The 24,551-nt window shown below is 49.5% G+C and overlaps 1 protein-coding gene across 6 annotated transcripts in view; it reads right to left on the reverse strand.

The window, feature by feature from the left end:
- Nucleotides 1-20,739, reverse strand: part of GTF2IRD1 (GTF2I repeat domain containing 1) — a 160,476-nt gene extending 139,737 nt beyond the window's left edge. For 2 of the 6 annotated variants that reach the window (XM_084822490.1, XM_084822487.1), the window contains exon 1: nt 19,278-19,789. In XM_084822490.1, coding sequence (XP_084678616.1) covers nt 19,278-19,457 — 180 coding nt within the window. In that variant the 5' untranslated portion in view covers nt 19,458-19,789. Of the gene's footprint in view, nt 1-19,277 lie in introns of all 6 variants that reach the window. The other 4 variants (XM_084822491.1, XM_084822486.1, XM_084822492.1 and 1 more) reach the window with 4 other exon arrangements.
- Between the last annotated feature and the right edge of the window lie 3,812 nt (nt 20,740-24,551).

Genomic DNA, 24,551 nt, shown 5'->3' on the forward strand with positions numbered 1-24,551 from the left:
CGGGAGAGAGCGCAGGACAGGAAGGCCTGTCGTGCTATGGTCCATGGGGTCACGAAGAGTCGGACACGACTGAACGACTGAACAACAACAATTCATGTGCAAGTTGGTGCCTCTCCATTTGTCCCTACGGATTTCTGTTTGGTGACGACACGGAAGAGGGCCTCCTCTGCAAAGGAAGGATCTCCCCGCTGAGGTATGTCAGGCCTCAACCCTGGCATGTTTTCGGCATTTCTTGAAAACCTATCTGTTTGCTTTGGCTTTCCCCCAGCCACGAGCTAGCTTTGTGCCAGCCACATGATATCATTTTGCGTGCATGTACGTGTGTGTGCAGTTTTCGTTTGTTTTTATTCTTTTGTAAACCTGTTCAGGATTTGTTTCAAATGAGGAAAGGTATATAGATATTGCTAGTAAATAACAATAAATATATTTGGTGACGCATGTACCCTTTACACAATCCTTGCAGACCCAGGGCCTTTAATCTTTAATCCCACTTTGTAAAACCTTGGATGTCAATTTTTCATCTCTTAGGGTGACGAGTTGGCAAAGAAAGACACAGCCACGGGTCCACAAAAAACATTAAAAAATAAAACACCTGCCAAATCCACTGGCATGCCATCCTTTAAATGCCTCTTGAAAACAGACCTTTTTGCACAGGCTTTCCCTGGGCTGGAACTGCTGCTGGGTTTTACTTTGGTTTTACATGGTACTTTTAAAAGCCTGATATTATGTCTTGTTAAGTTGTATTTTATGGTTTTCATTGTGAACTGGGCACCACACTTTAAGAAGGATGCAGACAAGCTGCAGAGGGTTCAGAGGAGGGCAACAAAGATGATCAGGGGACTGGAAACAAAGCCCTACGAGGAGAGACTGAAAGAACTGGGCATGTTGAGCCTGGAGAAGACCAAGGGGAGATAGGAGAGCGCTCTTCAAGTACCTGAAAGGTGGTCACAGAGAAGAAGGCCAGGATTTCTTCTCGATCATCCCGGAGTGCAGGATACGGAAGAATGGGCACAAGTTCCAGGAAGCCAGATTCCGGCTGAACGTCAGGAGAAACTTCCTGACTGTTAGAGCAATATGACAATGGCACCAATCCCCCAGGGAGGTAGCAGACTCTCCCTCACTGGAGGCATTCAAGATGAAGCTGGACAGCCACCTGTCCAGAATTCTAAAAGAGCTCTCCAAGGTGAAACTCACTCACGAACTTGGACCGGTCACTCTCTCTCTGCCTAACCTACCTCGCAGGATCAAAGGAACCCCGGGCGTGCAGGTGTTGGGCAATTTTGAGCAAGGACAGGCTACAAATGCGAAATTAAAAGGTAATAAATCTACAATTACCACTGGATGGCAAGAGAAGAGGAGTTAGGGAGAAGAAACAGACCCGCCCTGACAACAGAAACTGGATTGTAGGCTACTCAGGCCAGTATCTAGATTAAAATCACACAGCAAAGTTCCATGTGACCCAGATATGTGCTGGAAAGCGAGTGGAATTTAAAACCTGTGCCTTATCAGAAAAGGCTGTTAAAGCCAAAAAGGTTTCAAAATACACCTTGGATCTGGATTAGTATCTCGTGCTGTCACTGTAAGTGCTGAATAACAAAAGGACAGGTCATCCTCAGACCTGCCTTCCAGCGCTACGATGTCAGGTAACCATAGCCAGTTTGCGGAGTGGGAAGCAGGTAAAAGGGAGATCAGATGGTTTGGCGGCCTGGGAAGGAGAAGAAATTGGGTCCCAGCCCGTTTTATCTTTGGTGAAGAATAACTGCAAATAGGCTGCATATGTGGAATGTTTCCAAGGATTAACTGCTGGCAGAAGAAGAAAGAGCGAGCGAGCGCAAGCTTGAAGTGTGAAAAGTGTGCATGCTTATCCAGTAGCGTAGTGGCAAATTCAGAAGTGCAGAGTCCCTTTGTGACAGTCACAGCCATGCCCCCTTCTAAGATTGTTCAATCCTGGAAGATACACAACCTTCAATTGGGATCCCAAAACAGTGCAGCTGAGAGTAAAGCAGGGGTGTTTCAGTTGGATGTCTGAGAAAAAAAGCAGGGGTGATAAACGTCACTCACTCACTCACTCAAACACGAACATTTTAGGTTTTCAAAATATGATACTCTATGGAAGCTCCCCCCTCTCAACTCAGCCCTCCTGGACAGATCTCTTCTCATTTAAGCACCCCCTGGCACACTCCCTTAGTGCCCCAACATTACTGTTAGCCTTCCGGAAGCTCCCTCACTGTATCTCTTCCACCCCGCAACGGAAACGTCCACACACCCAGCTGGATAGAACCACACACACACACACACACCTTCTTTCTCCACTCCCCCCCAACTGATTTTGTTCTGTTTCCCTCCCCTCCACCGGGGTTTGTTTGCCCGCCAGGTCCACGCCAGCCTCGTCCCAAGAAGCGTAGCTGACAGAGCGGGTTGCGCTTGGCAATTCCGCTTACTGTAGAAATTAACGGTCAGGAATTAACGGTGCAATCCAATGGGTCTTTATTTCGAATTCAGTTTACAGCGATCTTGGGAAGGCAGCTAAGGCTGCAGTCCTACGCACACTTGCCTGGAAGAAAGCCCAACTGGCCACTGAACCTAGTGGGTGGGTCTGACTTCTGAGTGACTTCAGGGATGCTCTGACTTGGACTCCTGCACTGAGCAGTGGGTTGGACTCGATGGCCTTGGTAGGGCCCTTCCAACCCTACTCTTCTGTGATTCTATGACCATGCACAGGATTGTGTGATAAATCCTGAAAACTGGCGGAAACCAGCCACCTGCCCTGCCCCATAAGTAAATTATGGTGGCAGCGCACCCCCACACCCCACACCCACTCTCCTGCTGCTGCCATGGTCTGCAACAGCAGCCCTGAATGGGTGGCCGGTGTTGCAGGAGACGAGGGCAGCGCCGGGTGCGCAGGCATGGAGCAGGGACGGGCGGAGAAGCCAAGAGCTGAGGAGGAGGAGGAGGGCGAGAGGAGGCTGCAGAGCTACCTCGGGCTCCCTCTCTCGCTCGCCGGCTGGGGGCTGGCTTCAAAAGAAGTGCCGTAGCGAAGCCCCGGTGCGACCTGCCACCACTACACCGCTGTCCTTATCCAGTCAAAACAATTCCACTGAAAAAAATGGTAGAAGAGTATTACAACCAGGTTATGAAAGAGGTCCCGGGGCTCACACCTATCTAGAAGCCATTTCCTGTGACACAGGGCCTGTTCAGCTGCGACTTAAAAACATACAAGCAGCCCTGCAGGATCAGGCCAAAGCTCCATCTAGCCCAGCCTCCAGTTTCCAACAAGGGACAGCCGGATGCTTTGGGACGTCCAAATCATGAAGGCCACAACTCTTCCTCACTGTTTGTTCCCCTGCTGGTGGCGTTCTAAGGTATCCTGTCTCTGAACCTGGAGGTTCCACTGAGATATCCTGGGTAATAACCAGAGTAAGAGCAGCTCTAGCCAATCAAGCATCCTGTTTCCCACAGCGGCCAACCAGATGCCTTCAGGAAACTCACAAGCAGGGTACGAAGGCAACAGCCATCCCCTGTTGAATGTCCCCAGCATCTGGTATTCAGTGGTGGACTTGCCTCTACACATGGAGGTTCCATATAGCCCTGGGGACAAATCAGTATTTGTATTTTATTTATTTCATTGTTATACCGCCCAATAGCCAAAGCTGTCCAGGAAGTTCATACAAATCAAAATACTAAAATACAACACCATAAAGAAAACATAACATAAAATCTTAGCATAAAATAAAAATTAAAGCAATGTAAAACAGCTAAAAGCAATTAACATTAATATCAGGACTCAATAAGAAAACCACCATTAAAAGCCCTATCATATGCTATCACATGCCTGGGAGTAGAGGAAAGCCTTAACCGAAAAGATGACAATGTTGGCGCCAGGCAGACCTCAGTGAGGAGAGCATTCCATATTCGGGGGCCACCACCAAGAAGGCCCTCTTCCTCATTGCCATTCTCCGAACTTCCCTTGGAGGAGGCACTTGGAGGAGGGCCACATTTGTTGACCGTAGCATAGAGGCAGAGTCATACCAGGAGAGGCATGCCATCAGATATAATTGTCACTTTTCCTCGCCACCCCACCTATCCTCAAATTCTCAGTATGGCAACATCAGAGGTAGATCTTAGGGTCTTGTGTTCCCTACCCCAACCTTCTCATCCAGGAAGCTCCCAGAGCAGCCGGTACCTCCTATACCCAGTAGGAAGAGGGGCACGGGGCAGAGAATGTGAGAGGCCAAGAACTTCTCCCCATCGCAAAGGTGTGTCGAAGTTTGGAGAAAGAAGCAGCATCTGAACTTTAGAAGGCCTGCTCTTAATCCCAGATGCATGGGAGCTACTCATAGTTATTCAGGCAGGTGGGAAAAGGTACTTTGTACAAGATCAAACGCACACACTATTATCATGAATATTTTTACTTTTTCCAGAGCCCACCCCAGCAAGATCTAGAACTGATCCACACCCCAAATTAAGCCCCGTATTATTGGTAAGGCTGTTAGCACAACTAATTTATATAGGGTTTAAAAAAACTGCATCAAGGTAATTAAAATGTGAACCCAACATTTTATTACACAAAACAACTATGGGTTGGATCCAGATTTAGTAATGCATAGAGTAGACCCACTGAAATCAACCGTTCTTAGTCGTAAGTGTCTGCTTCCAAACCTAGGGATGTAAGCTTTAATTGATCAATCAGTTATATTAGGTGATTAAAACAGTTTTAAAATCAACACAAAAGGCATTCCCCATTAATTGGGAAACGTGTTTAAAAAATAATTAATGCTGTATAAAATCAATTGGGGGTTGGACTCGATGGCCTTGTAGGCCCCTTCCAACCCTACTATTCTATGAAAAATTGCTGATGAAGAGGCAGGAGGAAATGCCTCTTCTAAAACGGCTTTGCTTTTTCCCCTTTAAAACAATTTGTCACATGCAAATACATGCACATTTATTCAAACCATTAGCCCATTAAAAACTAATTTTATTAACAGCGCAATCTTATGCATGGCTGCTAAGAAGTAAGAACCACTGGCCAGCGGGACTTGCTTCCTGTGCTGAGGGAGATGAGAGGTGGCAGTGGGGTCATTCCACCAGCCCCGAGACCACCCCGTGAAGGCTCCTCCGCCCACAGTTATCATCTCCAGCAGCCATTCCAGCAGGCTGTATTCAGGACATGAGAGGGGGAAGCAGGGCCGTTCCAGCAGCCCTGCTGACTCCCCCCCACTTCCCTTCCCGTTCCTTTTTCCTTGTGTGTCGTGTCTTTTCTTTTTTATGCATGGCTTTTCCCCCCTCTTCCCTCCCGGTTCCTTTTTCCTTGTGTGTGGTATCTTTTCTTTTTTTATGCATGGCTTTTTTTCCCTTCTTCCCTCTCCATTCCTTTTTCCTTGTGTGTCGTGTCTTTTCTTTTTTATGCATGGCTTTTCCCCCCTCTTCCCTCCCGGTTCCTTTTTCCTTGTGTGTGGTATCTTTTCTTTTTTTATGCATGGCTTTTTTTCCCTTCTTCCCTCTCCATTCCTTTTTCCTTGTGTGTCATGTCTTTTCTTTTTTAGGTATGGCTTCCCCCCCCCCTTCCCTCCCCGTTCCTTTTTCCTCGAGTGTCGGGTCTTTTCTTTTTTTATGCATGGCTTTTTTTCCCTTCTTCCCTCTCCATTCCTTTTTCCTTGTGTGTCATGTCTTTTCTTTTTTAGGTATGGCTTCCCCCCCACTTCCCTCTCCATTCCTTTTTCCTTGTGTGTTGTGTCTTCTCTTTTTTAGGTATGGCTTTTTTCCCCCCTTCCCTCCCCGTTCCTTTTTCCTTGAGTGTCGTGTCTTCTCTTTTTTAGGTATGGCTTTTTCCCCCCCTTCCCTCCCCGTTCCTTTTTCCTTGAGTGTCGTGTCTTTTCTTTTTTAGGTATGGCTTTTTTCCCCTCTTCCCTCCCCGTTCCTTTTCCCTCGAGTGTCGGGTCTTTTCTTTTTTTATGCATGGCTCTTTTTCCCTTCTTCCCTCTCCATTCCTTTTTCCTTGTGTGTCATGTCTTTTCTTTTTTAGGTATGGCTTCCCCCCCCCTTCCCTCTCCATTCCTTTTTCCTTGTGTGTCGTGTCTTCTCTTTTTTAGGTATGGCTTTTTTCCCCCCTTCCCTCCCCGTTCCTTTTTCCTTGAGTGTCGTGTCTTTTCTTTTTTAGGTATGGCTTTTTTCCCCTCTTCCCTCCCCGTTCCTTTTTCCTTGTGTGTCGTGTCTTCTCTTTTTTAGGCATGGCTTTTTTCCCCTTCTTCCCTCTCCATTCCTTTTTCCTTGTGTGTCGTGTCTTCTCTTTTTTAGGCATGGCTTTTTTCCCCCTCTTCCCTCCCCGTTCCTTTTTCCTTGTGTGTCGTGTCTTCTCTTTTTTAGGCATGGCTTTTTTCCCCCTCTTCCCTCCCCGTTCCTTTTTCCTTGTGTGTTGTGTCTTCTCTTTTTTAGGCATGGCTTTTTTCCCCCTCTTCCCTCCCCATTCCTTTTTCCTTGAGTGTCGTGTCTTTTCCTTGTGTGTCGCATCATTCCACCACCCCGTGAAGGTTCCTCCGCCCACAGTTATCATCTCCAGCAGCCATTCCAGCAGGCTTTATTGAGGACATGAGAGAGGGAAGCAGGGCTGTTCCAGCAGCCCTGCTGAAAACCCTTTTTTTCCTCTCTTCCCTCCCCGTTCCTTTTTCCTTGTGTGTCATGTCTTTTTAGATAGTAAGCCTGTGGGCAGGGGCTGTCTACTTTTATTGATAGTTTGCAAGTCACTCCAGAAACCTTTTTGGGAAGAGTGGGATAAAAAATACTCTCCATAAATATAGGTGCGTATAGGTTGGCAGCCTAAATTGATTAAGCCAAGATTCCTGTTTTTTTTCTCCCCCATTTGTTTAACAGACATACATGGATCTGTATGAAATGCATACAACTTTCTAGCAATTATACATGGGTTTCCACAAAAGTGGGCCAACTATCCAAATAAGTATCCAGTTGAAGGAGATGTCTATATGCCACCCTTTCAAAAATGTTGCAAGGTCCTCAGCCCATGGCATCATAGGAGGTGGGTGTTTATCTTTCCAGTGTTGTAATATTAGTCTTTTAGCTGTCAAGAGGGTGCAGAGAATCCATTTGTTAATTTCCATGAAGCAGGTAAATAATTTAAAAGAGTGTGTACATCAGCAAATATTAAAGACTGTTCCAGTACAATTTTTTTTCTGTGTACTAACTTCTCTGCAAAAAGATGCAACTACTGGATGTTGCCAAAACATATGTTTAAAAGGAGCATTAGCTGTATTGCACCGCCAGCAATTAACCGAATTAGACAATCCCTCATTAAAGACACATTGCGGTGTCCAAGAGACACAAAGCAAAAGTTTTTGCTGAATAAGACGCCGCCTACGATCCGTAGATGCGACAGGTAGATGCCAAGCAGTGACTCACTGGCTAGGCATTTTGTGGTGGTGCCCACGACATGGTCTGAAATTCCCAAATGTGCCCACGGGTCCAAAAAGGTCGGGGGGGGGGGGGCTGGATTAAGCTTTCTTTAACTGAGCGACTGCCTCTATTTAAAAACAAAAAGCAAAAACAAAGCGCATTCTCCCTCCAGGGCTCGTTTCACCTGCTCAAACCCAGAGTGGCCACTTTAGCATTGCCACAAAAACAAGATTAAAGAGGGCGTCAATTCGCTTAAAATGTGCATGCGCTAATCTATAGGTTTAGATGCATATTTGGACATAAATACTATAATTTAAATGGAAATATAATATTTCACCCTATTGGGGGAGATAATGACTAGGTAACCCGTGATCCTGCTCAGTCACGGTTTGTCCCATCCAGGGACTAACTGTGGGATGGGCAATTTCTAGGCCCCGGCCTGCTCTCCCTGCTTAAGAGTTCTTTATCTTGAAACCAGACTGGACAACCCTTCAAATAGAGGATGCCTTCAGAAAGAGGCCTGTCCTCTGTAAAGCAGGGCACATGGCCACCCTACTCTATCATCAGGCTTTATTCCTCAAGCCTGTTATCGAAACTGTGGAATGGGTGCGTTGGAATTTTTTAATACTTTGGAATTTTTTAATTCTAAAAAATAAAAACTCTGCTCATGGGCAGAGTGCTTTTTCCTCAGCACTGGCTGGGGAGCAAATCCCAAGAACTCTGGCCATCGGGTTTTATAGCAAGATGGAGCTCTTCGTCTTCAAATAAAACAATAGGAATAGACCAGGGCCAGATTTACCAGCGGGCAGACTCAGCACACACGGTGGGCCTCGAACTAGGGGCTTCAGCGTCTCAGAAGGAAAAGAAACCAGCCCTATGCAGCTGAAGTCGTCCCCTTTAATTAATATATGTCTCCAATGAGTCAGTAGTACAGGAGGCATCCCTCCTGGGGACGGTGTTTTGAACCCAGACCCTCATAAAGACATCAAAATTTCCCAAGTTAAATTCTCAGCATGGGTAAGAGGGACAAAATCTACCATCTATCACGCACAAGCAAATCCAATCACAATATCAATAAAATGTACAGTCCAACACGTTCATTTGCCTTCCCCTTTCTTTGGTGTTTTAAGGTGGGTGCCCTCCCTAGCCCCAGAAGATGTTTTATAACTGTGTCTGCTGTTTTTATTAGCCCCCGCCCCCCAGTTTTTAATGCAGCTGTACGCTGTTAATTTTTATATTCTATTTCATAGCAGTTGTGTTTTGTTTTGAACGGAAGCCACCCTGGAGAATCGTAAAAGCAGGGCAGAAATAAACAAGTAAACTAACGAAACAAGAAACAAATGAAAATATTGGCTTGAGGTTGGAATGAAGGCCTAAAAAAATAAATGGATGAGACTCTCCATTAATCAGGCCGGGTTTATGTTAGGAAGGGACCCTTTACATCAGGGTTGCAGATCATCTGGCCCAGGGGACCAAAACCACCCTTTCAGTATTCTCCAGCTGGCTGGGTGCTCAAAGGTCATCTAGTCCAAACCTGCTGCTACAGCGTCCCTGATGTTTATTTTTATTTATGTATTTTTAAATGTTCTAAACCATGTCTTCACTGAGACATGGCTCTCAAGACGGTACACAGAAACATTCCAGATATCAACACAAGGTTAAAACGATAAAAATGAAAACACAACGGCGTTTGAGTGGCAATAAACAAAACCGGAATGACCAGCTAGAACAATACAATGCCTGTAAGATGCCTGGACAAATAAAAACGTTTTGATCTGGCGCTAAAAGGAATACATTGTCAGAGCCTCCTACAGGAGAGTATTCCAAAGTTGGGACACCACCACTGAAAAGGCCCTTCCACTTGTAGATGCACTCTGCACTTCTCCTAGAGGTGGAACTCACAGAAGGGCCTCATCTGATGATCTTAGCACTTGGGCAGGCCGGTACGGGAAGAGGCGTCCCTTCCGATATTAGGGTTCCCAACCCACTTAGGGCTTTAAAGGAAAGCACTAAAATCTTGAATTTGTCTTGGAAACTAATCGGCAGCCAAAGTAGCTCCTTCAGGATAGGTGTAATGTGACTCAACACAGATAGACCAGTCAGAACTCGAAGCAGCAGAATTCTGAGGTAGTTGCAATTTCAAGGGCAGCCCCATGTATAACGCACTACCATAATCAAACCTGGAGGTTCACAGGGCATGGATGACCACAGCCATCCAAGTATGCGGACGCCAAGGGCCATAATGCACCCACCACCCACTCAGAGGTTCAATGTCAGGGCAGGGGGGGGGGGCTGGACAATGGAGAATGGTAGCACTGCTGCACATGCGCACATACTCACCCCAAAAAGCCCCACCCCGCCCACTCACCCAGGCACAAATCGGGAAGGTGATTTACGAGGGACAAAATAAATAGAGAAGGACCTCCAGTAAAGTTGGAACTAATGTCTTCTCCAATGAGGGCCTTTTCTGCTGTGGCACCCCAGCTGTAGAACGAGCTCCCTAGAGAGGTTCGCCTGGTGCCTACATTGTACTCCTTTCAGTGCCAGGTGAAGACCTTTTTACTCTCCTATTTTAGCTTCCTCATTTTTAGCTCTGGTGTTTTCGAATCTGTATTTTAAATCTCTGCATCGCTGCTAGGTTTGATTCTGGTAGTACTGTGATATTGTGGTTTCCAGCTTTCATATTTTATATTGTTTTATGCAGCACTTTGTGGCTTTAATTTTCATGAACTGCCCGGAGAGCTTCGGCTATGGGGTGGTATAGAAATGGAAAATAAATACATACATACATTCTCCCCGTGGGGGCTTGTGGCTTGCTTGACTCGTTCCTCCTCCATCCCTTGCCTGGAGTAGAGACTGCAATTTTGCACGTCAGTGAAAACTCTTACAGTATGCCAAACCGATTCATCTACCATACCAGGAGATGCAACAGGCATAACAGTGGTATGAGCCTGAGGACAGGGACTATCTGATTGTTGATTTTTGCAAGCCCCTCTGGGAGCCTTTTGACTGAAGAGTGGGATATAAAGGCAATAAATAAATAAATTAAATAAACTGAAATAAATAAATGTCAGGAGGATGCTGCTAGCATCCAGCTCTAGACACATTTCCTGCTACTGTTACTCACCTAATTGAAATTAACTGCTACCCACGATACTGGGAATGACTGGCCATTTAACATTTGATCCAGAAAAGAGATTGTTGCTAATTAAAACAGTAGCGATAATGTAGCCACCCCAATCATAGTATCTCCCGCCTTAGGGTGCACTCATATGTGGCCACAGCAGTATGTCTGATGTAAAATAAAATAAAAAATCCATCTGCATAATTCATTGGGGCTCCTCACACTTGCGGAAAGTGTCTACAAAGGTTGCAAGATGGATTGGCCTAACCCAGACCCATATCCAGAAACTTAGGAGGGGATAGGAATACCTTGAAGTGACCATCATACAAAAGTGAAACAACAAAATCCTAAATACAGGGAGCTTAAAATTAAAATTGTATTTTAATTGTATTTATTTCTTTATTACATTTATACACCACCTTTTTTCCTCCTTCAGGAACCCAAGGCAGCATTAAGGAAACCACAGCGGTTTTAATACAATTCCATAAATGTTCGTACATTCCCTAGAAGTGTAGGGTGGCCATGTGTCCTGCTTTATATAAGGCAGTCCTCCATTTGAAGGCAGTTTCTATCTAAAGGACTGTCTGGGCCCAAGTCCAGTTTCAAGATAAAGAACCAAAGGAAAACTGACAGAGGCCTTGAAGTTGACCACTGGCTGTACACGGAGAGCAACCGGAGCAGGGAAATGGCTCCAGCCAGGGAACACAGGTGAGATGCACTGCATCTATTTCTAGATGGAAATAGAAATATTTCTGCAAATATTTCTGGAAATATTTCTGCATCTATTTCTAAACACAGGTGAGATGCACTGCATCTATTTCTATTTAAACGGTACTCATTATTTCTAAATTTGCATCTATACTTTTCAATCAGCCTATGCAAATTTCATGCCACGTCTTCATTTTTGGAGATGCGTTTCCTCCTTTTCGGCCAGCGGTCCCCGTACCTTTGCGCTCATTGGTAGGATCCTGGAAGCAGGCTGGTGCTAACATCTGGCATTCACAGGCCGCTGCTGGGAGCCCAGCAGCCCAACAGGGCACACAGCCCTAGGCCCATTTTAAAATTATTTTCTATAATAATTCTACCCTTCCATGATTTTAATATCTGGCACCCACTTGTTAGCCTTTTAATATCTGGCACCCAGTTTTTAATATCTGCTGCCACTTTTTAATATATGGCACCCACTTATATCTTTTTTATATCTGATACCCACTTTGTAATATCTTTAGCCTTTTAATATCTGGCACCCACTTTGTAATATCTTTAGCCTTTTAATATCTGGCACCCCTTTGAATATCTGGCACACACTATTTAGCCTTTTAATAGCCTTTTTAGCCTTTTAATAATTTTAATATCTGGCACCCACTTTTGAGCCTTTTTGTCTGTTCGTTCGCCTTTATTCTGTTGTGGATCGTAGATAATTTCAGTGGACATTCTGAGCTGCCTTCTGGGCCCCACGAAATAAATAAAATAAGTTACTGCCCAAGCCATTCGCCACGAGATGTATCTGGCAGTTATCCTTCTGAATTTATTTAATCTAGAGCAAGCAGACATCCACCGATTTAAAACACAGAAGAAATATTCACTCCCCTCACCCCACTTTAGCATTATTTTACTTATTGTTCAAACAGATTGCTATATGTATCTGTCAGATGCAGTGATAGTTGGAGACTCCGATGTCAGTGGGACAGTGAATCCACTCCAGGTTTCACTCACTATCCTTTAGCGTTCTGATAGTTCAGTCAGAACACTAAAGGAGCTACACAGGTGCGAAACAGCTCCTTTAGAGTTCTGACTGGTTCTGACTGAAACCCAGAGCAGATTTACCGCCCCGCTGATGTCAGAGTCACTGGCCTCCACTGATCAGATGTTACAGAATGATTTGCCTAAAGCAATCAATGAACTCCAAATGAGTTCTGCAAAAAATTGTTGCAGTATGGAGCGCTCCCGTCTGAGATATTCTCCATCCCGTTCTCTACCCAGCATTCCATTCTGCCCCTACAACAGTCAGTCCGCATTTAGTGCTCACTCAGCATGCTCAATCCTCATTTGGCTATTTTGGAGCCCCCCCCCCACTCCCCCCACACGCAGTCACATTTTTTCTAAAAAGAGTTTGTACTTCTGCAGACCTTGGGGTTTCCGCTGAGCCCTCCATCTTACACATGGGTAAAGCCCTTTTTGGTGGCGTAACGATCTCCACTCAGACAATGAGTTTGCTGTTAGTATATATCAGGGATGCAGGACCCCCAGAACACTGGCCTAATCCAGGGGTCCCCGATGCGGCGCCTGTGGGTGACATGACACCCATTAATGGGTTCCCAACAGGCTACCCGTGGGCACCCGAAAGAAAGGAAAACGTTAAATTGAATCCCCCCCCTTTTTGAAATATGGATTTGTATGAAGTGCATACAGCTTTGTAGCAATTATACGTGGGTTTCCACAAAAGCGGGCCAAATATCCAAATAAGTATCCTGTTGAAGGTGGCATCAATATGACACCATTGAAGGTGGCATTGAAGGTGGCATCTATTTTTTGTGAATCTCCCAGAGAGCTTCAGCTATGGGGCAGTACAGAAATGAAATAAATAAATAAATCTACATGCCACCCATTCAAATACTGTAAGGCCCTCAAATCCCTGGCATTCTAGGAGGGGAGTGTTTATCCTTCCAATGTTGTAATGTCAAAATGGCGCAAAGACTCTATTTACGCAGACCATTTGTTAATTTCCATGAAGCAGGTAAATAATTTAAAAGAGCGTGTGCATCACTGAATATTAAAGGCTGTTCCAGTACAAAATGTATCTGTGTAATAACCTCCCCCCCCCCGCCCCATAGCAACAACTGGACATTGCCAAGACATATGTTTAAAAGAAGTTTTAGCTGTATTGCATCACCAGCAATTAGCCAGATTAGACAATCCCTTAGTAAAGAGACATTGTGGTCTCCAACAGACATTAAACAAAAGTTTTTGCTGGAAAAGAAGGAGCCTAAGACCCATAGACGCGACAGGTAGGCGCCAAAGCGGCAATCCACGGATTAGGCATTTTGTAGTGGTGCCCAGAGCATGGTCTCAAATTCCCAAATGTGCCCACAGTTCCAAAAAGGTCGGGGACTCCGGGCCTCATTTGCCTGGCGGAGGTTCCGCATCTCACCTGTACTGCCCCCCTTGGGTTCCTCCATGAAATGTGGCGTGGCAGCCCCCGGCAGGCAGGACAATGACTAAGTGGCTGGAGCCATGCCCACTGATGTCATCTGGCCCACAGAAAGCCCATGGGGGGGGCAATTCAACCCCCCTCCCAAAAATAATTCTGGTCCCCTGGTATATAGGATATTCTAGAGAGCTGTATCTACAAATACAAACCTTGATTTATACGTTCTGTTTCTTCCCGGGAATTCCCCCACCTCTTCGTGCTCCACATTCTTGCTATTTTATCCTGCTCTCACCGCCATCAGGGAGATGGTTCTGTTTGAGGCTGAGTGCAGGGACCAGTGCAAAAGCCAGGCAGAAAACGTAACTGCCCGAAAAGTAGCTTTGCAACCCGACGCAAAAGAAACGGCAGCACCAGCTGCAGGGCGCAAAAGGGTAGCCTGCGCATTGCACCACGGCACCTCGGTATCCGTGTGCGCGCCTGCCCTGTCCTGGCCCAGCCCTGACAAGGAGTCCACGTGCTGCAGGAGACCAGGAAAGCTCCGGGCGAAGTCCGAGAGTGAGCTGGCCGCTTTCACGCTTAGCCTTAGGCCAAGCTGCAGCCCTCCTTTCAGGACCTGAAGGCCTCGAAGGGCCCCCAACTCTCCTCCTGTATTTGGGCAAGTCCCTCTGGACATGCTGCTGGATTGACATGGGTGACGCGGGTCCCTCGAGGAATACAAGATCTGTGGGTAAGGATTCCAGAGGCCACAACTTGAGGGTCTTGGGGACAAGAGCCCCTGTTCTTGCTGGGCCCAGGCAGCGGCTCAAGCCCGGCCAAGATGCCAGGACAGAGCTCGTCTCTGATGCCATTGGACTCATGGATCAGTAGGGTGGCCTCTTGCGCATTGCCCAAACAGAGGACATTCATCACCAAAAGAGGAGACCAAAGAGGAAGCAGATTTGCATAAAATGTGCATAGGCTAATCGTACGCACAGATACGCAGGCGATGCGGCGCACATGCCCGAACAAATGCCCACCAGCAGCGCATCCATTTATAATGTTTACAAATGTATAGAACTAAAATTTTAAAGGTAAAGATGCAAATTTGGAAATAATGACCGTAACTTAAACAGAAAAGCAATCCATTAGAGGGCGCAATCCTATGGTGGCTAGACAGTGTCTAGAGGGCCATAGGATTTTTTGGTTTCCGGGAACTGAGCTCGGAGCCTACGCTCTGAGGTTGGTTCCCAGAAATCCACCCCCACCGCCTCGTAGGTGGTGCGGAGGGCGGAAGCACCATTACAGTGCTTGCTATGTGCCGTCCAGCCACCCTGCCCTGATGCACGCCAGCTCGTCAGCCGAAATCAGCTGTCTAGCTGCGCATGCAGGGCGGGCAGAGCGCGGAGGAGAGGATCCCCTCCACGCTCCGCCCACCCTGCACTGGATAGTTGGCCGCCTCCAAGTCCGGAGGCAGCCAACTATCCCCACAGGATTGCGCCCTGACTGGAGCAGGGACGGTTCTGACCAGGTGCCCTGTCTGCTGTCCGGGTGCAGCTTCCAAGCCCCTCCTGCTCTCCCTTAAGTGGTTCTTGATCTTGAAACTGGACTTGGACCGGACAGCGCTCCAAACAGAGGACTGTTCTCTAAAGAAGGCCCCTGCACGGATCGGACCGGCCAAGTCACAGACGGCACTCTGGCCGGGGCTCCCGATAGCAAGCATACTAGAAGCAAGATGCGTCCCCGCCCCACCCACGGATTTCACTTCTAGAGACTCTCTGGGACGGGAGCTGAAGGAAAGATGACTGCACTCTACAGCGGCAGCACTAACCAGGCATTTCCCAAGGGCAGAAAAGGGGACGTGGGTCGACCACAGGCAGGGACAAGAACATAGAGACCGAGAAACGGGCTGTCAGAACATGTGCTGATCATTAGACCAAACGAGTGAGGGCTGGGCAATTTGTCAGTGAACTCCGTGCACACTCATCGCCTGTGCCATGTGCAAGCCCAGGACTCACTGAGAGCCAGCGTGGCGCAGTGGCTACAGTGTTGGACTGGGAGTCGGGAGATCCGGGTTCTAGTCCCCACTCGGCCATGGAAGCTCACTGGGCGACTTTGGGACAGTCACAGACTCTCAGCCCAACCCACCTCACGGGGCTGTTGTGAGGATAAAATGGAGAGGAGGAGGAGGATTATGTACGCAGCCTTGGGTTCCTTAAGGTGGAAAAAAGGCGGGATATAAATGTAATTAATAATAATAATAATAATAATAATAATAATAATAATAATAGAGCACGTGATGGAGCATGTCGTATTTGTGGCTGGAGAGAGGTTTGGACATGTGAAAGCGATGCCTAGAGAGATTTCAGATGATAGCAAGGGGGTGCTGAGCAGGGTCTACAGTGGCCAGGGGTTCACAGTATCCCCGTGGGGCTGCCAGACTCTGGGCACATAGCTAGAAGCTGCAGAACAAATTAAATCAGGTACATAAGAACAGAAGAAGAGCCCTGGTAGATCAGACCAAGGGTCCATCTAGTCCAACGTTCCGTTCACACAGCGGCCAACCAGCTGTCGACCAGGGACCCACAAGCAGGGTCTCCAACTCATGTTCCCCAGCAACTGGTGCACATAGGCTCACTGCCTCTGGTACTGGAGGTAGCACGTAGCCATCAGAACTAGTAACCACTGATAGCCTTCTCCTCCAGGAATTTAAAGCCAACCAAAGTGGTGGCCATGACTACTTCCTGTGGTAGCAAATTCCATAGTTTCACTCTCCACTGTGTGAAGACATCCTTCCTTTGATCTGTCCTGAATCTCCCACCGATCGGCTTCCTAGGATGACCCCACTGGGTTCTAGTTTTTTGAGAGAGGGAGAAAAATATCTCCCTATCCACATTCTCTACACCATGCATAATTTTGTCCACCTCTGTCATGTCTTCACTGACCCTCCTTTTTTCCAGGCTAAACAATCCCAGCTGTTGTAACCTTCCCTTATAAGGGAGATGCCTCAGCCCCTTGATCATTTTAGGGCACAATCCAATGCATGTTTAGACAGAGAAAAGGCCTACAACTCCCAGCATTCCCCAACCGGAATGCTGGGAGTTGTAGGCCTTTTCTCTGTCTAAACATGCATCGGATTGCACCCTTAGTTGCACCTTTTCCAGCTCTACAATATCTTTTTTCAGGTGTGGTGACCAGAACTGTACACAGTATTCCAAGTGTGGGCACACCACAGATTTGTATGGGGGCAGGATGATCTTGGCAGTTTTATTCTCAACCCCTTTTCTAATTATGCCTAGCATGGAGTTTGCCTTTTTTTACCGTGTAAGATGTAAGGTAAGATGACTCTCATAATATACAGCTGAACTAGGATCTTTATTACTTGTTATTGGCACATTTTGAAAAAAATGCAGTACAGAGACTACACAGCCTGGACTACAGCCAAAAAACAAGGACTCATCCATCTCAACCCATGTGATTCCTCTCCTCAAGTCCTTGGGCTCCTGCCTTCCTTTCCCAGCTCACTGCTGTGCTACAGAGCTTTCTACCTGAATATCAACCTCTGCTTCCTTCCTCTGGATCATAGGATTTGACTCAGCCCTCACCTACAAGGTGCAGATTCACTGACCGAACCCTGGTATCAGCCGGCTGGTGGCAAACAGAGAATTTCACACCCTGCTTCGTCTTCTCAGGACCAGCACCGTTTGTCAACAGTCTACAGCTGACAGATCCACCCAGAGCAGCTGGAATGTTTGTGAGTACTCCGTGACATTGCAACAGTTTAGCCAATGGCTGAGGTCATACAGGTGCTGCAGTCAGGCAGGCTATAGATGGTAGTCAGTTTTTTGCCTGTTAGATTTATATAAGAGATGTTGTGGCCAGGTTGAAGGAAATGGTTTTACCACATAGAAGAACAAGTGTCCAAATAATACTCTATAATTATAACGGCAGCACCAGCCCAGTGGAATCAACGTTGACCTCAGTGAGCACCAGCCTCAGTCATCCCATCTGTAAAATGGGAGACTCCCTACGGGGCTGCTGTGCAAATGGGTCCTACTGTCGAAATTATAAGCGCAGAAAAAAACCAGCTGTTATAATACTGATTTTATAGGCCATTTAAATTTGTAAAATGCTTTTCGATTGGTATTGTGTTTCCCCTCTGAAGAATATCACGACTTAAGCCCAGTGCTCAAATAATGGCCAGTGGGGGCAGTGGGGGCTCTGAATGAAATCCACGGAAGCACCACACCCTCAATTTTAAACATGGAGAGCTGGCAGGCTGGACTAGATTTATTTAGCCCAGCGTTGACTGCCAATGGTTCAAGCAGAGAATCTTTTCCAAACCTGCTACCGGATTCTTTTTTAATCTGACACGCCAGTCGTTGAACCCAGTACGTTCTGCACGCAAAGCAAGCGTTCTGCCGCTGAGCTCCGGTCCCTCAAACCACAGCCCCTCGGTAGCCTTCTAAAAATCAGAGACTGCCGCAAATGATAAGGGGGTTGGAAGCCCTCTGCGTCCCCACCCATAATTAAAGCACTAATTATAGCCATTTCACAGGTGGAAACTGAACCCGATCGCAACTCGCCCAAGGCCACACAATTACCTGCGGCAGAGGTGGGGCCTCTCTCCTGGATCAAGTGTACCTCCTTCTCTACTGAAAAACACTTGCTCCCCCCACGAAAGACGAACACGAATATACCCTTCGGCCTTGCCTCTCACAATTTTGACAGGCCCACCATCACCCGGCACAAAATCTCCAGGTCAACTTCCATTCACAGGTAAAACCACAACTGGAAATATGCCGCCGCCGTATGCAACATACCAGAGGGAATTTGATCCAGCAGGAACCCTTCCGACGCATTGGCCTTCCTGACCAATTTCCTTGCTGTGTCAACATTTTTTAAAAAGGAAACCAGGACGCAACTCCCTCACGCCCCCCCCCATGCAGATCTGGAGTTTTTGCCCCCTCCGGTCCGCAGCGACCCTACCAGTCCTTCCCCTGCAGAAGGGCAAAACACATCGGTCACATTTCTCTGCGTCTGTGTAGCGGTTTTGCCACACACACACACAAATCCAGGGAGTGCCTCGCCGGTTAAACCACCCGTTTCTATTTTTAAGCAATGCTGCTGTGCTGGGTTGGTCCCCCCCCCCCCACACACACACACAGACACTTCTCTTGCAGCCTCTCCCTGCTCATGGATAAATCCGTTCTGGTTTTTAAGCTGCTTGTCTTCTCGTGAAGAGTCACAAACCTGAAGAAGTCAGCCCATGCGCCCGGTTGTCCACACAGAGACCGCCAGGGAGAACCCATCAGGGCCTATGCAACATCCATCCCCCCCAATTTTAAAGAAACAAAAAAGGAAACCGCAATCATCAGATGCGGGGTGTGTGTGTGTGGGTTTGGGAAATCACAGCTGTCCTATCACAGATGTGGTCTTGGGGGCACGCTTCTCCTGAAGCCTTCGATTTTTAAACACACACATATGATGCCATGGAAAGAATGTATAACTGAGCCTAAACACAAAGATGCAGAGAGAGAGAGAGAGAGAGAGAGAGGGAGAGAGGGAAAGACCCCCCCCTTATAAAAAAAGAAAAGAAAAGCCAGGGCTAAACTCCCAAACCTGTGGAAAACAGAGCCTCTGAGCACGTGCCGATTGCGTCTTCCTCACCACAGATCTAACCAGAGGCAGGCCCCATATCTGGGGAAGGAGCTCCTCCGCTGGAAGGTAATCGCGCAGACAGGTCGAGATCCAGCCGCCTCTTATGACAACGTTTGAAGGCGTGCTCGAGTAATCTGGCATCTCGGATCAGGGCAGACATGCCAGAGGCTGGGGGCGGGGGCGGGCGCAGCTCCAGGCGCCGCTCGGGGGAGGCGAGGGTTGCAAAGCCATCGTCGTGTTCGGAGCGGCGCGCGTCCCAGGCGGCGAGAGCCGTCCGCGGCGCGCGCCTTCGCCAAACGTCGGGGCGGCTCGGCGCTCCCCAAAAGCGGGGCCCTGGAAGTCCGCGCCCGAAGCAGGACGGAAGGGGCGAGCCTGCGCTTTGCAAGGCGCGACGTCTTTCCAATCCGGGGACGGGCGAAAGGGCTCGGCTGGCGGAGGTGGGAGAATCGGAAGTGCCTTGGCAGCAAGGGCGTCTGGTGGATGGGTGGATGGATGGATGGATGGGTGGGAGGGATGGATGGGTGGATGGGAGGGAGGGAGGGAGGGATGGAGAGGAAGGGAAAGGGGGAAAGGGAAAGCGGGAGATGCAGTCAATCATCAACTCACTTTCCCCCGGCTTGGCTTTCGCGCACTGACCTCATTCCCAAACTGCAGCAGGAAAGAAGGAAGTGGCTGGCTGGCCGGCTGGCTGGCTGGGGGGGAGAGGAGAGGAGAGGAGAGCTCTGCCCACCTTCCCAAACCACTCCAGGACCCACTAGCCACGTTCCTCGCCGCTCACACGGAGATTCACCCCCCGGGCCCCGGCGCAAAAACGCAGCGGCGCGTTCCAGCTGGAAATCGCCAACAGCAGGGCGACGTCCGCGCACGAAAGCGCGCCTCGCAGCCGGCGACGATCCGCGGCCGCCTCCCGGCCGGCACCTCGCGCGCGCCCGTGCGCCCCCGCCGCGTCGGAACTTCTGCCGTGTCGAGTCATCCCGGGCCCCCCCCCGGCCCCCTCCCCGCGCGCGCCCGCGGCGCGGAGGCAGCCCGCGGGATCCCGCTCGGTGCACGAATCCGTGGGAGAAGGGGCGCGATGCAGAAAGGCGGCAGGAGGGGCGCGGGTGGCTTTGGGGTGGGGAGAAGTGTGTGGGGGGTAAAAGTTTCTCTTACCGCAGGGACCAGCCTCTCCCAGCTCCCGGCTGCTCCCGCCCGGATTGCAGGGCTGAATTAATCTGGGAGGAGGAAGGAGGGAGGGAAAGACGGCGAGAGGGGGGAGGAGGAAGGTGGGAGACTGGGGGGGGGGGTGATTCTCACCCTGGCTGCTTAGGGGGGGTGGATGCTAGAGGGAGGGGGCGCTGGGCCAGGCAGGGGCCCCCCATGCAGCCAGCCCCTGCTCCCGGGGGCTGCAGACAAGGCGAAGGGGGTGGGAGTCTCTTTGTTCTGTAATCCCAGTAAGATTGCAAGCCATTCGCCCCGGCTCTAATCCCAGCCCCGCTCAAGCGCCGCATCCATTGGCTGCCATTTACATACAGGATTAAGAGGCAGGCAAAGGAGAAGCGAGGGAGAGGGAGATTGCAGCTAGTGCGTGCAAAACCGGGCCTGGCTGCGAGTGACCCCTCCAGCGTGCAAAACCTGGCCTGGATGAGAATTACACACACACACCCAGCATGCAAAACTTGGCCTGGATGAGAATTACCCCTCCAGCGTGCAAAACCTGGCCTGGATGAGAATGACCCCTCCAGCATGCAAAACCTGTCCTGGATGAGAATTACCCCCTCCAGCATGCAAAACCTGTCCTGGCTGCGAATTACACACACACACCCAGCATGCAAAACCTGGCCTGGCTGCGAATTACCCCTCCAGCATGCAAAACCTGGCCTGGATGAGAATTACCACCCCCCAACATGCAAAACCTGGCCTGGATGAGAATTACCACCCCCCAACATGCAAAACCTGGCCTGGATGCCTGGATGAGAATTACCACAACCCCCAGCATGCAAAACCTGGCCTGGATGAGAATCCCCCCCATGAAAAACCTGGCCTGGATGAGAATTACCCCTCCAGCATGCAAAACCTGGCCTGGATGAGAGTCCCCCCCCCCCCAAGCATGCAAAACCTGGCCTGGATGACAATTACCACCCCCCCCCAAGCATGCAAAACCTGGCCTGGATGACAATTACCCCTCCAGCATGCAAACCCTGGCCTGGATGAGAATTATGCCCCCCCCCCTCCCAAGCATACAAAGCCTGGCCTGGCTGCGAATTACCCCTCCAGCATGCAAAACCTGGCCTGGATGAGAATTACCGCCCCCACAGCATGCAAAACCTGGCCTGGATGAGAATTATGCCCCCCCCCCTCCCAAGCATACAAAGCCTGGCCTGGCTGCGAATTACCCCTCCAGCATGCAAAACCTGGCCTGGATGAGAATTACCACCCCCCAACATGCAAAACCTGGCCTGGATGCCTGGATGAGAATTACCACAACCCCCAGCATGCAAAACCTGGCCTGGATGAGAATCCCCCCCATGAAAAACCTGGCCTGGATGAGAATTACCCCTCCAGCATGCAAAACCTGGCCTGGATGAGAGTCCCCCCCCCCAAGCATGCAAAACCTGGCCTGGATGACAATTACCACCCCCCCCCAAGCATGCAAAACCTGGCCTGGATGACAATTACCCCTCCAGCATGCAAACCCTGGCCTGGATGAGAATTATGCCCCCCCCCCCTCCCAAGCATACAAAGCCTGGCCTGGCTGCGAATTACCCCTCCAGCATGCAAAACCTGGCCTGGATGAGAATTACCGCCCCCACAGCATGCAAAACCTGGCCTGGATGAGAATTACACACACACACCCAGCATGCAAAACCTGGCCTAGATGAGAATTACCACCACCCCCAGCATGCAAAACCTGGCCTGGATGAGAATTACCCCCGCCCCCCCAGCATGCAAAACCTGGCCTGGATGAGAATTACCACCACCACAGCATGCAAAACCTGGCCTGGATGAGAATTACCACCACCACCCCCAGCATACAAAACCTGGCCTGGATGAGAATTACCACTCCCCCAACATGCAAAACCTGGCCTGGATGAGAATTACCACCACCACCCACAGCATGCAAAACCTGGCCTGGATGAGAATTACCACCCCCCCCCAGCATGCAAAACCTGGCCTGGATGAGAATTACCGCCCCCACAGCATGCAAAACCTGGCCTGGATGACAATTACCGCACCCCCCCCCCCAAGCATGCAAAACCTGGCCTGGCTGCGAATTACCGCTCCAGCATGCAAAACCTGGCCTGGATGAGAATTACCCCCCCCCCCCAGCATGGAAAACCTGGCCTGGATGCGAATTACCCCTCCAGCATGCAAACCCTGGCCTGGATGAGAATTACCCCCGCCCCCCCAGCATGCAAAACCTGGCCTGGATGAGAATTACCACCCCCCCAGCATGCAAAACCTGGCCTGGATGAGAATTACCGCCCCCACAGCATGCAAAACCTGGCCTGGATGAGAATTACCGCCCCCACAGCATGCAAAACCTGGCCTGGATGAGAATTACCACCCCCCCAGCATGCAAACCCTGGCCTGGATGAGAATTACCCCCGCCCCCCAAGCATGCAAAACCTGGCCTAGATGAGAATTACCACCCCCCCAGCATGCAAACCCTGGCCTGGATGAGAATTACCGCCCCCACAGCATGCAAAACCTGGCCTGGATGAGAATTACCCCTCCAGCATGCAAACCCTGGCCTGGATGAGAATTACCCCCGCCCCCCAAGCATGGAAAACCTGGCCTGGATGAGAATTACCCCTTCCAGCATGCAAAACCTGGCCTGGATGAGAATTACTGCCCCCACAGCATGCAAAACCTGGCCTGGATGAGAATTACACACACACACCCAGCATGCAAAACCTGGCCTGGATGAGAATTACCCTGCCATCCTGCCCCTAAACTGCCCCCAAAGCAAAAGGGGCAAAAGGAGCACTTTGGAAGAGGGTGGAGGAATTGACGTACTCGGACAACCAACTGGACTGAGGCACAGAAATCTATATACTTGAGGAAAAAAAACTTGTTGCTATTCATGGGAAAAGGAGGGCTGGCTAATCCAAGAAAAGAAAAGAAAAGAAAAGCCAGTTCCAATTTATGGGGAAGGGGCTTTGCTTTGCAAGAGGAAGTTTCTAGATAAAATCCTGAACGTCTGCAGTTTTGGGGTCTTGTTTTGTTTTGTAAGATTTCTGATTTGGATTTGGGAGAAGAACCAACCGAGGTGCATCTCTCAGTGCCACTGTCAATTACAGTAGGCAACCGACGACGGATCGGCGGTAGCGCCGCTTCATAGGAACAGCACCCTCATGGTGGTGTAACAGGGGCCCCAAGCTTCCTTCCACCCCAAGGCACCAGCACTATCTCATTACCCATTCAGTACACCAGTCTTCCCCAACCTAGCGCCCTCCCAGTGTGTTGGACTACAATTCCCATCATCCCCAACCAGCATTGGACATTGGATGGTTGGGGTGATGGGAATTGCTTTGGGTTACATCAGGAACACCCCCTGCCCCACCAACTGTGTGTAGTGGTCTGTAGTGCTGGAGAAAGACTCCATGATACCAGCAAACGTCTCAAGCCGAAGCCCTATCTGAAAACATCAGATGCCAGGCAGGGGGGGTCCATAAATCTGACCGGGTCTGCGAAACTGCCATGTGGTTTCTCTCCAGCTTGGCAGTGTGGTTAGTCAGTTACAGCTTCCTGTAGTGCTCCCCTCCTGTGCCAGGGTCTGGGGGCGGGGGGATGTCACAACACCATGCAAGACCCAGGGAAGAGTTCTGTGACTCAGCATCAGTGATGCCCTCCTGGAGATGTCCCTGATGCTGCGCAACCACGCTCCAAAGGTGACCCCCCCCTTTCCTAGCAGCGCTATATGGCCATGTTGACTGTGAGAAAACATGATACCCCAGGAAGAGAAGTGCATCTTCAGGGCTGGCCCTCCTATGAGGCAGGGTGAAGCCCAGGGTAGAACAGTAACTTGTGCCACTCCCCCCACCCCTTCCAGGAGGACCCGCTGCCTCCAGAAGGAGCTCCAGAAAGCCCCGCCAGGTGCTTGCCTGCCATGGCATTTGCCACAGCGGGAGAGCAGGGCTGGTGGGGCTCTCTGGAGCAGCCGCCAGTTCGGAGATGTTAGTGGGTGCTCTGGAGAGCCTTGCCAGTCCCACTCTCCTGCTGTAGCAAATGCTCCAGCGAGAGAGTGGCTAAGGG

This window comes from Heloderma suspectum, chromosome 16 (assembly GCF_057233095.1).
Source record: "Heloderma suspectum isolate Gila_16-S chromosome 16, 16-S_ref, whole genome shotgun sequence".
In the NCBI taxonomy this organism is placed as follows: domain Eukaryota; kingdom Metazoa; phylum Chordata; class Lepidosauria; order Squamata; family Helodermatidae; genus Heloderma; species Heloderma suspectum.